Raw genomic sequence first — 13641 nt, 5'->3', positions numbered from 1 at the left:
CATAGTGATACTTTTCTACATGTATTATGTTCAAAACGAATCAGAAGATTAACCACGTTTTAAGTCCTTGGGATTTGTGGTATAGGGGAGCTCTTGAAGTAAATCAAACCACTTCAGAACATCATAATAATTTAGTTAGAGAGAAAAGCATTCTGTACAATTCCCAGCTGCAGCTGCATTTATTTATTTATTTATTTTGTGTATTTATGTTTTATGAGTATGTCTGTACTGAATAATATTGTCTGTACTTATCATTTCAGACACCTTAAGTTATCTAAGAAAGGAGAATGGAATTGGAAACTCACATAACCTTCTGTTCATTAAACTATTCCTCTTTTAATTCTCATTAAATAAATAATTAAATAACCTTTTTAGGTATCTTATATGCAACTATGTTGTTAGCGGTTATGTGGCCTATAACGTAAGAACCTTCACTGAAGAACGAAACAAGTTTCAAACTAATTAAGCAACGCTGTATTCCTCTGATGAAGTCTACTGTCATAGCCATATAGCTTATTAGCCATCATATTTCAAGACGTACAGCGAATGTGTTGCCAGAAAGAGGCTGTCCTGACACTTTCATTCACTGACCTTACACACGTAGTAAGAGAGTGAATTCTATGCGCGCATAAAAAACATTCTCTCGGGGGAAAATGACCGGCTGACTCCAGGGTAGCGTCACCTTCTCCGGGGGAGATATAAAAGAACAGTCCTCGGCTCAGAGTGTAGAGCAGGAGACGGTGTGATCTAGGAAAGAAAAGGAAGAAGATAAAAAAAAGCATTGATAAAGTACAGTGGCTGTCGAAGTGACAACATGATCTCTAATACCGCACTCTGCTTCGGAATCCTAGCAATGCTGTCGGTCCAGAACCTCCTGCTAGCTAAGCCAGTCGCTGATATTCAGGTGAGGACCCGCGTTTGACCATTGTGTGCTTAGGTGTTTTTTTTAATTTTTATCAGTCTTCTCGGGTTGTGGGCTGTAGCCTGGATGAATAACGCAGCGTGTCTTCTGTTGACTGACCGGAGTCAGCTTAATTACTGACAGACAAGTAAAAAGATGAACCTGTTTCAATTAGAATGTTAAAGAACTAGCAGGAGACTATACTAGATTAGTTACATTTTAAATTCTGCTTTTTTTTTGTAGATACATTATTTATCGCAACAAAAAAGGTCTCCTCAACAGTTTACTTCTGTGCAATACATTGTGTCCATTCACTGTAATAACCAAGTTCATTTATTGTAACACTTTACATTAAGTGTCTAGCTGTGTATTTATTTACATAGCAGCTACTTAGTAAATACATGTTTGCCATGTTATTATGCATAGTTACAATGTACTTAAAACTACAAATGGTATTGCACGATATATTACACAGTTGTATCAGAAAAGGGTTAGGGTTAGGTGTACTGTAAACTAAACATGATGCATGTAGTATGATATATATATATATATATATATATATATATATATATATATATATATATATATATATATATATACTAATGTTGTCATAACCAGATTATACTGAATTGTTCTTGTAGTAACTGGCCAGTTGTGCACATTTTCAGACCCTGTCCAGGTGGCTAGAGGGAGGGACTGACCGTTATCTTGAATCGGAGGTGAAGGACCTCGATGTAGATGACTTGTCCCTTGCAGCGGTTTCCTCTGATCAGCTGGATAGCGAACTCTTGCACCGAAAGTTCGAAGGCTTGAGTGCGGGGAAACACGTTTCTGACGAGGCGCTCGTTCGAATCTTAAGTGACGTAATCAATTCTGCGAAGAGATATGGGAGGAAAAACAAAAAGGGCGTTTCCCGGGGTTGCTTCGGAGTGAAACTGGACAGAATAGGCTCCATGAGCGGCATGGGCTGCTAATCCAATTATAATATGGTAATGTCATTTTTTAAATTTTGAAGTGGTGTTGATCGAGCTTTAGTGGAAGGCTCACTCACACAAAACCACTTATATACACTATATATATATATATATATATATATATATATATATATATATATATATATATATATATATATATATATATATATATATATATATATATATATAACAATTAACTTGTTCATAGTTTACATCTCAGTTTCACTTTTATCCTTTACAGGGACTAATAACGAAATTAAAGAAGATTTGAAATCTGGGACTGGATGACCAGCAGCAGCTTTCAACTCCGCTCCGGGAATATATTCCTTCACAGCGCGGCTTTAACTTCAGCAACTGCCATAAACATAATACACCTCTACAAAAACACCTGCAGCATCTCTACAAGTGCTTCCCTGATTAAACCGTACTTGAATTAGGATTGCTGTCTGTTTCATTACTTATATCGTCTTTAAATAACGTATTACCTGTACATTTTATTTATTGTGAATTTGTTATGATTTTGTATCCATTGTGTGCGCTTCAATATGTCAGTGATGTATTACATGTAAAAGAAATACATAAATAAATAACTGTTTTAATATATGGACTTTGCTGCGACTCAGTTTTGTATTTGTCATACACTGGGGTCCTATTCACAAAGCTTTAGGAACTGTTTTAAGAAACGCTTTGATAAGCACTTTTTGGTGATAAAACAGTTACAGTTCGTTTGTCGACGGTTTAAGAGCTGGGGTTATTGTTTTATAAATCCTCAAAACACTTTTTAGCGTAAGGTAATGTTTAAATAAATGTCCTTAAAAACATTCCTTAAAACAGTTTTGAGGCATATTTTTGGAATACCAATAATGACATCGTTATTCTTTGAGGAAATAAAGTTGATGACGTGGTCAGAAGTTTCAAATACAATACGTGCCCTTTGCTGGCTAAAGCATGATGCTTAACTACAATCCAGTACTGACCAGAGGGATGCTTATAATGCTGTACATACCAGAGAATATGAATATAAGATATATCTAAGAAAAAATAAAAAAGAAAAGGATATTTCAGGTACTTAAAAAGGTAGAATAATTGATTACAAATCAAGTATCATATATATATATATATATATATATATATATATATATATATATATATATATATATATATATATATATATATATATATATATAATTGTTCGAGTGAATTCGTGACAACTAGCAATTACAATATCCTTTTGAACTTCAAGCCTTCAGGTAACATTAGATCAATTGATTTAGTAGGATGGTCAATTTTGCAATGGCTAGAGAGCTTTGTGACGCAACCCTTAAGTATATAGTTCCCTACAGCAGACTGTGAAGGCAGCAGCGGGAACCTGTCAACCCAACTCTGTAATACAACACTACCGTGACCGTGGAGAAAAGGATCCACCGGCTCATCACAATACAAGACTAAACAAATCCAGCGTTTCAAAAATGATCAGCAAAGTCACTGTCTACTGCACTGTTGTGATGCTGCTTCTCTGCCAAGTCAGGGCGAATCCTGTGTCCAGTTTACAGGTAACACGTGTTTAAGGACTAGTCTTTATTGTAATACACATTCAAGTAAAATCGTTTATACACCCAGTTGGGAAATTCAAATTTGAAAACATATGTTCTTGTTATAAAATGTTGCTACATGTTGACTTAAAAGCTTGTACATGATGAATTAATACTATAAATACAAATGTTAAAAAATGATTTAGTTGTCATTTGTTTAAAAACATATATCATGTGGTTTGATGGGTTGGTAGTCTATGTGGTTGGTAGTCTAATATCTACAGGGGCGGTCTGGTGATGTGAAGTCAAGGTCTTGTTTGTCAACCATAATAAAATTAGAACTCGAGGTGACATTACGCTATCTGCAGTAGCATGGTAACCGCCATGTATTTTGGCCTCAATCATGCGTTGGTTTTATATATAGTCCAGACACTGGTGTCATATTTGAAGATTTTCCAAATCGGGCTGATTTCCAGGAAAGGCATGTCTTATTCTAATTGTAGTCTACACAATGTATACAATGTGACAGCATGTGTTTAGTATGAGTTGCTGCGGTACTGCGCACAGTTTATTTTAAAAGCAAATAGAACGACAAGGGATCGGTGTTATAGCAGTTGAAAGCAGAGGTGTCCAATCACGGTCCTGGACGGATATTCCACTCCAGGTTTAACAGTTAAAACGATATAGGGCCCTATTCTCACTTACGCGCTGTTAAAGTACTTCTTCCAGCGCGTAAATAGCGCGTGAGAATAGGGCCCATAATGAACTACTTGAGGGTCTGGATGAGGGTTAATTGGTTCAATTAAACAATGTGGAACAGTGTTGGAACAAAGACCAGGAGTAGAAGGGCCAATTTTGGCCACTTCTGCCGCAGAGCAACAATCAAATATCATCTTAAAAGGCAGTCTATCCTCCGGTCTAAACCAGCGTCCTTATCGGTAAGAGGTGACAGAATGTCAAGTTGGTTTCTGTCATAACAGGACACCAGATTCCGTGGTGTTGCTTCCAAGCATATAAAAGGGTCACGTCTTCACAAACCGCTGATACAATTGAACTCATACACCGCAGCGGAGCACACTGACAGCATCACTCTTTGAACTGTATTGGGGCAGGGATTCAATGAGGATGGGAAAAATAGCAGTCGGGTACGGATTTCTTTTACTGCTCGTGTTCCAGCTGGGGGTTAGAGCCAGTACTTTATTCAACAAGTACACCGTGCAGGAGATGTCCAGTCTGAAGGTAAGTACGCCAGGTCGGATCTCCGAGTCAGTGGCTTAAAACGACGAAGTCCTTTATTATTAGTAATATATTATGCTGTCTACGGTTGTGCGTAGAAATCGTGGTTCCTGACCTCGAGGAGAAAAGAACAGAAACGTCTTATGTAAAGCATTGCTATAGATTCTTAGTTTGACTTTGCAGATTTAAATAACCGAGACATACACTATTATAGTTTCCATGTGTGATGCAGGACACCTGTCCAAGTCTTTCTTCTTCATCTTTTTAATAATATTAATAATAATAATATGCAATCAGCGAACAAACTATTAACACCTTAAAAAGCAGATTACCGACTTTTAACAAGCCCTAAACACAGCATTTCACCCAGTTTTTTAACCGGGTTACTGTTTTAATGGAAAACTCACGACGTTCTGGGTGGCGTTGCCTGGAATAAGTATCTGAATGATTGCTTTCTGTTGCAGGATTTACTTGAGCGTCTGGAAGAGAAACTTTCCCCAGGTGAGGAGAGCGACGTGTACGCAGGATCTGAAGACCTGGTCAACGATCCCGAAGAAGACGTTGATCTGATCTTGGACAATGTTAGGAAACAAGCCGAGAAAGAGTTTTATAAACCGGTTGGTTTGCGGGAGGAAAACCTGCAAAGGGGCAGGCTCCGGAGTATTGCGACTTCAGCTAGAAGCATGAACGGTTGCTTTGGGAACAGGATTGAAAGGATCGGCTCGTGGAGCTCGCTAGGGTGCAACAACTCCAGATTTGGTAAAACTTCTGTGATTTTCTGTTGTCGCTCAGTATAATGTTGTGACCATAGGGTTACGTTCTGTTTGTTCCATCAATACGTTTTCATGAGTTTTCATATATGCCTAAAACTGTTTTTATTTTATCACCAACGGGGTACGACCATTTATTTTTCCACCTGACCACCTGAATTCGCTACCTGATTGAAACCTCCAAATACAGAGGCCCATGTTCCACCTAAAATTGTGATTTTTGATTTGAAAAAAATAGTATTAGAAAGGTTTCTTTATATCTATCTATCTATCTATCTATCTATCTATCTATCTATCTATCTATCTATCTATCTATCTCTCTCTATACAAATTGTTATTGTAAAAATACATCTTGTAACAATTTGGAGACCCTGCACAGGAGGTCACTTTCGAGTCTCTTAATGGTTTCTGCTTTTTTCTTCCCAGGTTCAAAGAAAAGGATATTTTAGTGTAAACTGAACGAACGTCTCTCCATTGACTTCAGGACTTTAACCACTCGTGCAGAAGATGGATGTGACAAGCCTCCCATTGTTACGTGTGTGCGCTCTCAGTGACGTCAATGTTTCCACACACTGGGAAACAGAACATGTCTGTGCAACATATATTTATGATGTAATTGTGTATGTTGGTATGTGGTCCCTGTTATACAGTTTGAAGATAAAGGTTGACCTTACTTATAGCAAAAACGGTTAAAATTGATATAGAAGGGCCGTGATCGTCCGTGTTTTCTAAAGGTGTGCAGTTCTGCATGGTGTTTATATATATATACATGTAATGTACAGTATTTAAAGCGTTCACGCGAGTTCTGTATTCAGTTGTTATTTTGAAATAAATGAGATGTCTCTGTACTTGGAGTGGCAATGTAGAAATTCTATTTGTAATAAACGACTTTTACGTACTTGTTTTGTCCCCTCTGTATCCTAATCAGAATATTACATGTTCATTCTTGGACGGATCTGGGAATAATACATAACCGACATGCACATTTAGCAGAGTCATATGGTAGTCATAACATATAGTTTTCTCCTCGTGATACTTGAGTCGCAAGTGTATTTTAAGAAAAAATCATTTGAACACCAACCGCCTAATTCCATGTGGGGTTGAAGCATTATGTATAGCGGCACATTTAATATCAATCAATAAATAAATAAAAGGTTAAGTAGCGAACACGTCTGTGGTATTGTAAGCGTTGTCACCAGATAAACACTGTTTTGTTATTCAATAAAAGAAAATAAAAATGCTACACAAAGCATCAGACAACTGCTTATGTTAAAAATAAATGCTGGTAGAAGTGAGCCAACGATGAAAACAATAGGACAGGACATACTAATCATTACTTTGTGCTTTATTGAAACGCTAACACTGAAACGCTAACATGTGCTGATAGGCCTAACTCTGCACCCTGCTGTCGTCACAGCTAAACCTCATCGTGAAAATAAACCTGCCTCGAACGGTTTCCGACAAGTAAGATTCACTTTGAAAGCCTGAACAGAATATATAAAGGCTGCATTTCACGCTGTCGCTCACTGTCTTCCGATGATTTATTTTAGCTGGGTTCGTCAACGCAGTTTTTAACTGATCGTGACAGACATTCAGTCCTCATTTTTGGAGAGGGGGCAGTTGTATTGACAAGCTATATAAAACATACATTTAATCACAGGCCTTTTTCATAAAAAAAAACTATGCATCAAACGTGTTTGTCACTGTAATGCAGGTTTACAATACTTAAATAGTGCTGTTTTGCTAGCTAATCTTGAACGTGATTGGAATGTGTGATAATAAATCATATCTATCTACCCTAATAAGCACTGTGTGGCTCTTTCCAGCAATTCAGCTATATGTTCCTGGAAATGATCTTATAAGCCCAAATAAAGGGAACTAGCCCCAGTTCTTCTGTTAAAGGCTGTGAAGAAAGCTTACTGCCGGCAATGTAGGACCCTCCCCCGAAGTTATTGAAATAACTCCTCTATTACAGAGCTATCATCACCAGTGTAATGGCAACTTGAAAAGGAATTCTCCGACAGCTTGCTTTATCAACAGCGAGTGACTGGAATGCGACGCTACATCCTCACATAGCAGTATCGAAATCGACGACGTCATTCTCCAAAGTATAAAAAGGCCAGCTACACCACTGAGACCTAAACAACAGTAAGACAAGGGACGTCAAGGGAGAAAGGAAGAAACCAAGAAGGCATTGAAACAAGACCAATACCCCCAAATCTGCGAGGCTAGACATCAGAGAAGATGCTGGGAGCAAGACTTGCCTTCTGCTACGGATTTCTGCACCTGTTGCTGCAGACGCACGTCCTCGTTTGTGCCTACCCCTACAGCGACCCTGTGGTCAGAGATACTGACACTTTAAAGGTAAGCAACGCTGCTACAGAAATATTCCAATCAGGATAGAGTCGTATTCGTAAGGCAGTTACCAACGTAAAACGAAAACAAAATGATAATGTTTAAAAGCTTCAATAATAATAATAATAATAATAATAATAATAATAATAATAATAATAATAATAATAATAATAATAATAATACATTAGCAGGGTAGTAAATGCTTTGTGAATCGCATACTTTGTGTTGAAAATGCTGTTTTGTCTCAGGAACACCGAGCCGGAGAAATACAAAGTTGTACGGAGGTCTTACACGTTTAACGTACATTTCAATTTGATCAGACCCCAACATTAACACCAATATTCATGCATCGTGTTCACCAAGCACCAAGAAAGTATCCATTATTGTGCAATAATATTGTTTAAGGAAAAAAAAAAGTTGAATATGTGAAAGCATATTAAAAACCTCATGCGCCATTCCGTTGCAATTCCAGACCTTACTTCAACGCCTGGAAGAGGCATTTTTGCTGACCGTCAGAGCAGAGTCATTAGAGAGGGGCCAGGTGGCTGATGGAATGCCCAAAGAGCAATCATACGATGCGGAGGATGGAAGCCAAGAGCGCGACGCAGAGGAATCGGCTATTGGATACAGCACGCTGGATGCAGAGGAGGCGCGTCTCCCGGACAGGAATAGCAACGGCTTTCTGAACCCACTTAGGAACACAAAACGATATTCTGGCTGCTTCGGAAGGAGACTCGACCGCATCGGATCAATGAGTGCACTGGGATGCAACGGTGGTTCTAGATTGAGTAAGTCTACTAATACAATCATGTTTTATCATGCATACCTACAGAATGGAATGTCTATAGTACCTAACAATACGCGTTCATCTTCTTAATCTGAATTTGCTAAATCCCACATGCAGTAATATTAGATTGCGTATCAAGAGAAAGCAATGGCATGTCACACCGGATTTACTTGTAAATTCTTAGTTAATGAAGGTAATGTAATTAGCGAGGTAATATTTTAAAAGATAACTATTCATCACGATAGGAGCTGTGACTTGTGTGCTATACAGGTGTCATCTTGGGTAGAATATGTTTGATTGCAATTTTGATGTTGAAATATTTTGTCTTCTAGGTTACAAAAGAAGTTAAAACCATCGTTCGAGTCCCCTACTGTACACCGGCTCTACGGAATGCAATGTGGATTTTTTCAAGACAATTAAATGTCATTAAACAACTTTCTATTTATTTGCTATTTATGTATTACTTATTTTGTTTAATATTTAATATTTATTGAACATTATTTATTTTAAAAAACGCATTGATTTCATTGTTCATTTATTGATTGCTGTTTTAAAACTGCAATAACTGTATTTCAAGTCATTAAAAAAGCGATACAATAAACTCTCTTTATTTTATCAATTACGTTGTTTTTCCTTACTGTGGTTGCTTAATTTTTTATTTTTTTATATTGTGTAAAACTGTCCAACAGTCAATGCTTAAGGAAGTATGCGTTTACCAAGGCATCACTTTATAGTACAGTTAAAGAACTGCCAATGGCTACTATATTCAAAATCTTATTTAACATATGCTTAAGAAAAATATCATACATTTGAACACGGTACTGTTCGATAGCGCGGCTGTAAAGCTGCTATTCAGCACCCTGGACAGCTACTTCATATCTTGGCGACAATCCACGCCCCCTGTGGCTGACTGCTGCATTACACTACACTGGTACCATTTAACTTACAGGTGCTTCTTTATAAAATAGTACAGCTGCTGTGGCTTTTAGTGGCATTATCTGTACTAACAGCAAATTCAAGGATCTGTTTAAAAAAAAGGAATTCTACCGTACCCAGTAGCAACAAACCAATTACAGTATTAATTCACTTCATAAGTTTACTTTGGATGCATATACTTTACATTTATTTTATTTAGGACGCTATTTAAAGATAATTTATACTGTAGAAAAATACATACTATAAAAAAATGAGACAAATACGATACGTTTGACAAAACCATATGTTTTCCATTAAAGTAAATGATGCTTTTATTATTATTATTATTAATAAAATAATAATAATAATAATAATAATAATAATAATAATAATAATAATAATAATAATAATAATAATATTGACACACTTCACACTGTAATGTTAATTCGGTAACGCTTACTGTTCGTCTAAAGAATAATCTCAAACAATTATAAACACTAAAATGCATTTGAACTAAACTTACCTCAAAAAGCTCATTTTAAAGCAATTTATGTAATATGACACAGAGAGGCCCACAGGCCTGTAAGATCTAAAAAATGAATAAATAAATAAATACTCCAGCAAACGCCACGTGCTAAAAGATCTAATAAGCAGAATTAATGCATTTACCTCAAAACAAAATGTAATATAAAATCTCAAAATGCACTGTATATGCCAGTAAACCAATAATATTCACAATAGGGTTTGTTCCAGACAGCTCTTTTGAACTTACAGGTGTGTGCAGTTTATTAGAACACCTCAAGACGAGTCCTTTATATCCTTTATACACCTACCTGCATGAAAACAATGAGATTTTCAATTTCTGGTCAGTAATCAGCGATACAGAAATAATAGGCACTCATATGTTAAAATGTTAGACTACTTTCTTAAAAGCTCATGCATTTTACCATTTGTGGCTATGTGTTTCTTTTCTCTTACTATTCTAAATTAATTGCACGGGTGGCTTAAAGTCATCAATTCAAATAGACAATTACACATTCGCCTATTTTGACACATTTCCAAGATGTTCATCTGCACAACAAATCAACACTACAGAAGCAATGGGGTGTTCTAATAAATCTACACACTGCTGTATAAGGAAACAGAAAAAGCTATGTGTTTGTGACTTAAGCATGTTTGGTAACCAGGATATGAGCAAAGAAATAACCACTGTAGCAAGTTGCTCCCTCTGTGTCCTGAGTGATATGAAGGGCCAAATCTCCTCTGATACCATACTACGCATGGTCCACACACACACATTGACCCTATAGATAATATGGTGCAGCATTGCTCATGCATTACAGATATTTTCAAGCATGCCAAGCATCTTCCTGAAGGAATGTTTCACAAGGGGTGAAATTGCTGAGTTGAGTCATCACTGACCCCCCGCTGCTTTCCATGAGGGCTCCTCAAGCGCTGTGCCAGTCCAAGTAGGTGCAATGTTTCCTCGCCACACAGCCCATCACCCACCACCAAATAACCACTTAAAAGGAAATCTTCTTTTACACCGCTTATCTCTCGCCGAGGTGACAGAATGTGCTCTAGGCAATTACTGAGATGATGAGCCTCGAACATGCAATTGTCTCCATCAAGGGTATAAAAGCACTGGGGTAGAAAGAGCATGTACCAAAAAAACAAGCAGAACCGACCCCAAGAAGAATCCTGACTAGACTCTGAAGCAGCAAAGAAAGCCTGGAGGACATGATGCTGAAGACAGTCATCTACACTGGAGTCCTGTTTCTCATTTGCAATAAGGTCCTGGCTAGGGATGATCCAGTCTACAGTCCTTATTCATCCAAAGACCTAGCTAACTTGAAGGTAAGGGGTAGAAGAAACACAGGGCAGAATTAGATTCCTAGTCCTCTTGTTAAACTGATAGCAAGTCACTCTAATAGAAACACGTTTGTCCTGTACGTTTAAGTAGATTAGATCTTCAGCTTGTGAATTGAGTTGAGCAACCATTGAACAATAAAATCTGTAACTTTTATTGCACAGAAAAAAACTTCTGTACATAGTGGTACAATGTTTAGGTACAAATGTTATTTGATCTAAATGGGATGCAATGTTTATTTGGAAGAACAATAATCTGATGATGAGTTATTGCATATCCCACGACCCTTCTAGAATGCCTACTTTATTTGTTCTCATTTCTAGACTCTGCTTGAACGCTTTGAGGACACCTTGGGTCAAGATGAAGGCAACGACAATCAGCAGGATTACGACATTGCAAACCCAAAGGCTGAAGGACCTCAAGCTGGCTCCCCCTGGGACAGGGAAAGGGAGAGACAGTGGCCAGCTTCCGACTACAAGAAGCCACAGGAGGGCTACCAGTCGCAGAGCAGCAGGCTCCGCGATCTTCTGATGGCTCCAAGAAATAACAGAGGTTCTTCCGGCTGCTTTGGCTCGAGAATCGACAGAATCGGCTCTATGAGTTCTATGGGATGTGGGGGTTCCAGGAAAGGTAAGCCTTCAGAATATCCAGAAATCGAGAGTTCTGGAATCTCAAATATCAGAATGTAGAGTTCTGCAAACTGCACGCTTGAGCTTGATGGATCCAATATCTTGTGTTAAACCTTTTCAAAGTGAAGCATATATATATATATATATATATATATATATATATATATATATATATATATATACAGTATATATATTAGAAAAGAAAAGTTAACATGCACAATCATAGGCCAGGAAAAAAGAAAGGAGCAGGGACAATGGTTTTTCTTTTGTCAGCCTGACAGTATTGTTATCCATCTTAAAAAAAACTGCTTGAATGCTTATGGGATGAGTGTTAAATGAAATCTTTATTTCAGTGAACAATAAATGATGATTTTAAAAAACTACACATTAAAACTCAATTTATTTTTGTAGTCTTGACATACATAATAGTACTAGATGAAACAAAGATTAAAAATGGTAAAGGTTGTAGACTTTATGCTCTTTCGTTTAGAGTCTTGTAAAAAAAAAAGACAAAAAAATGAATAAATTAAGTTTTTGAGTTATTCACTAATGTGTTTAACAGCTGTATATTATGCTTCAAAGAAACTTTACAAACCTTTTTTTTTCTTTCTTAATTGCAGGTTAGGTTTCCGATGTGGTGCAGGAATCAACACTTAAATAATTTTTTTTTTAAATGCCAAAATGAAAATGAATATTGGATTTATAATTATTTATAATCACTAATTTATAGTCATGTTGGTTAGCTAGAGAATCACGCCTGTACTGTTTGTCTGTGTGGTGTGGTCTTTAAATGTAAGTACTGTGCAACTAAATAAATCATTACACCCAGACAGCCCAGTTCTTTCTTCTTGTATTTGTTTAGTAGCAAGCAGTGGTCAAACCCTGCTTCTTGTAATGAACTCTCTGCAGCAGTGGACAGGGTTAACATGCAGCAGTGATGCTGTGTTATTCCATACGCAGGCTGCTATGTTTCTTTATCCAAGAACTGTAGTGGAGATTGAACTGTAGCTTCAGGCAGCAGGATATACAGACATTGATTTTTGTTCAAAGGTTTTCATAAATTGCTCTTCACTATTTATGTTTTATATCCCCTTTGGTCACAAGATATATAGATCAACTGGCTACCAATGTCTGTATTGGTCTTGCTTCTCCCCCTGAATAAAGAAAGTGTGTTTATATCCCCACTTATAAATAGAAGATCTCAAGATGAAAGTAGAACACGTGGAGCGACGTGCTTGCGTAGGCACAGGAACCTGCTACTTTACCCACGACGCAGGGGATTAATACATTAATTGGATCTTTTCTAGGAGTTTCAAGATCTGGAAGTTAATTAGACAATGTTGTTTCCATTTTCTGGAACTGAAATGAAGGTTAACATTTGCCATCCACACCAATAAAACAAGTGACATACATCTGTAATTAAAGTTAAACCCATCCACGCTGATAAAATAAAGTAATCTTGACAGATGTGGCGGTTACGAGATTTCCAGCTCCATCATCCCTAATTAGTGCACAGTGGACAGGGATTACTGAAAGAAATGAGCAAAGCCTCATCTGTTTGGGATTAGTTCCACCAATGTGTCGGCTATTGTTTTTCACCACTCTTTGATTAATAGGGTCTGTTGGTAGAAGTCTAGAGGAACACTGTATTTCAGAACACATGAAAATATTT

The 13641-nt window shown here is 37.2% G+C and overlaps 4 protein-coding genes across 5 annotated transcripts; all 4 read left to right on the top strand.

Moving 5' to 3' along the window:
* The first annotated feature begins 814 nt into the window (after positions 1–814).
* On the top strand, positions 815–1875 carry nppal (natriuretic peptide A-like). Its single transcript, XM_059001769.1, has 2 exons — positions 815–904; positions 1570–1875. Exons 1-2 carry the CDS (start codon positions 815–817, stop codon positions 1873–1875), a joined length of 396 nt encoding a protein of 131 aa, XP_058857752.1.
* A 1429-nt stretch (positions 1876–3304) lies between these two features.
* On the top strand, positions 3305–6311 carry LOC117426082 (ventricular natriuretic peptide). Of its 2 annotated transcripts, none has more exons than XM_059002622.1 (3): positions 3305–3428; positions 5108–5402; positions 5840–6311. In XM_059002622.1, exons 1-3 carry the CDS (start codon positions 3345–3347, stop codon positions 5860–5862), a joined length of 402 nt encoding a protein of 133 aa, XP_058858605.1. In that variant the 5' UTR covers positions 3305–3344; the 3' UTR covers positions 5863–6311. The 2 variants fall into 2 exon arrangements, with proteins under 2 accessions (XP_058858605.1, XP_033899243.1); XM_034043352.3 differs by lacking the exon at positions 3305–3428 and adding an exon at positions 4442–4646.
* Positions 6312–7455: 1144 nt separating this feature from the next.
* LOC131701843 (brain natriuretic peptide) lies at positions 7456–9177 on the top strand. The gene is made up of 3 exons (XM_059002242.1): positions 7456–7777; positions 8241–8556; positions 8888–9177. The coding sequence occupies exons 1-3, from the start codon at positions 7658–7660 to the stop codon at positions 8902–8904; spliced, it is 453 nt and encodes a 150-aa protein (XP_058858225.1). The 5' UTR covers positions 7456–7657; the 3' UTR covers positions 8905–9177.
* A 1941-nt stretch (positions 9178–11118) lies between these two features.
* LOC131701852 (natriuretic peptides A) lies at positions 11119–12801 on the top strand. The gene is made up of 3 exons (XM_059002310.1): positions 11119–11327; positions 11664–11970; positions 12590–12801. The coding sequence occupies exons 1-3, from the start codon at positions 11211–11213 to the stop codon at positions 12592–12594; spliced, it is 429 nt and encodes a 142-aa protein (XP_058858293.1). The 5' UTR covers positions 11119–11210; the 3' UTR covers positions 12595–12801.
* The last annotated feature ends 840 nt before the right edge of the window (positions 12802–13641 follow it).

This window comes from Acipenser ruthenus, chromosome 27 (assembly GCF_902713425.1).
Source record: "Acipenser ruthenus chromosome 27, fAciRut3.2 maternal haplotype, whole genome shotgun sequence".
NCBI lineage: Eukaryota > Metazoa > Chordata > Actinopteri > Acipenseriformes > Acipenseridae > Acipenser > Acipenser ruthenus.
This window is presented reverse-complemented; position numbering and strand designations above follow the sequence as displayed.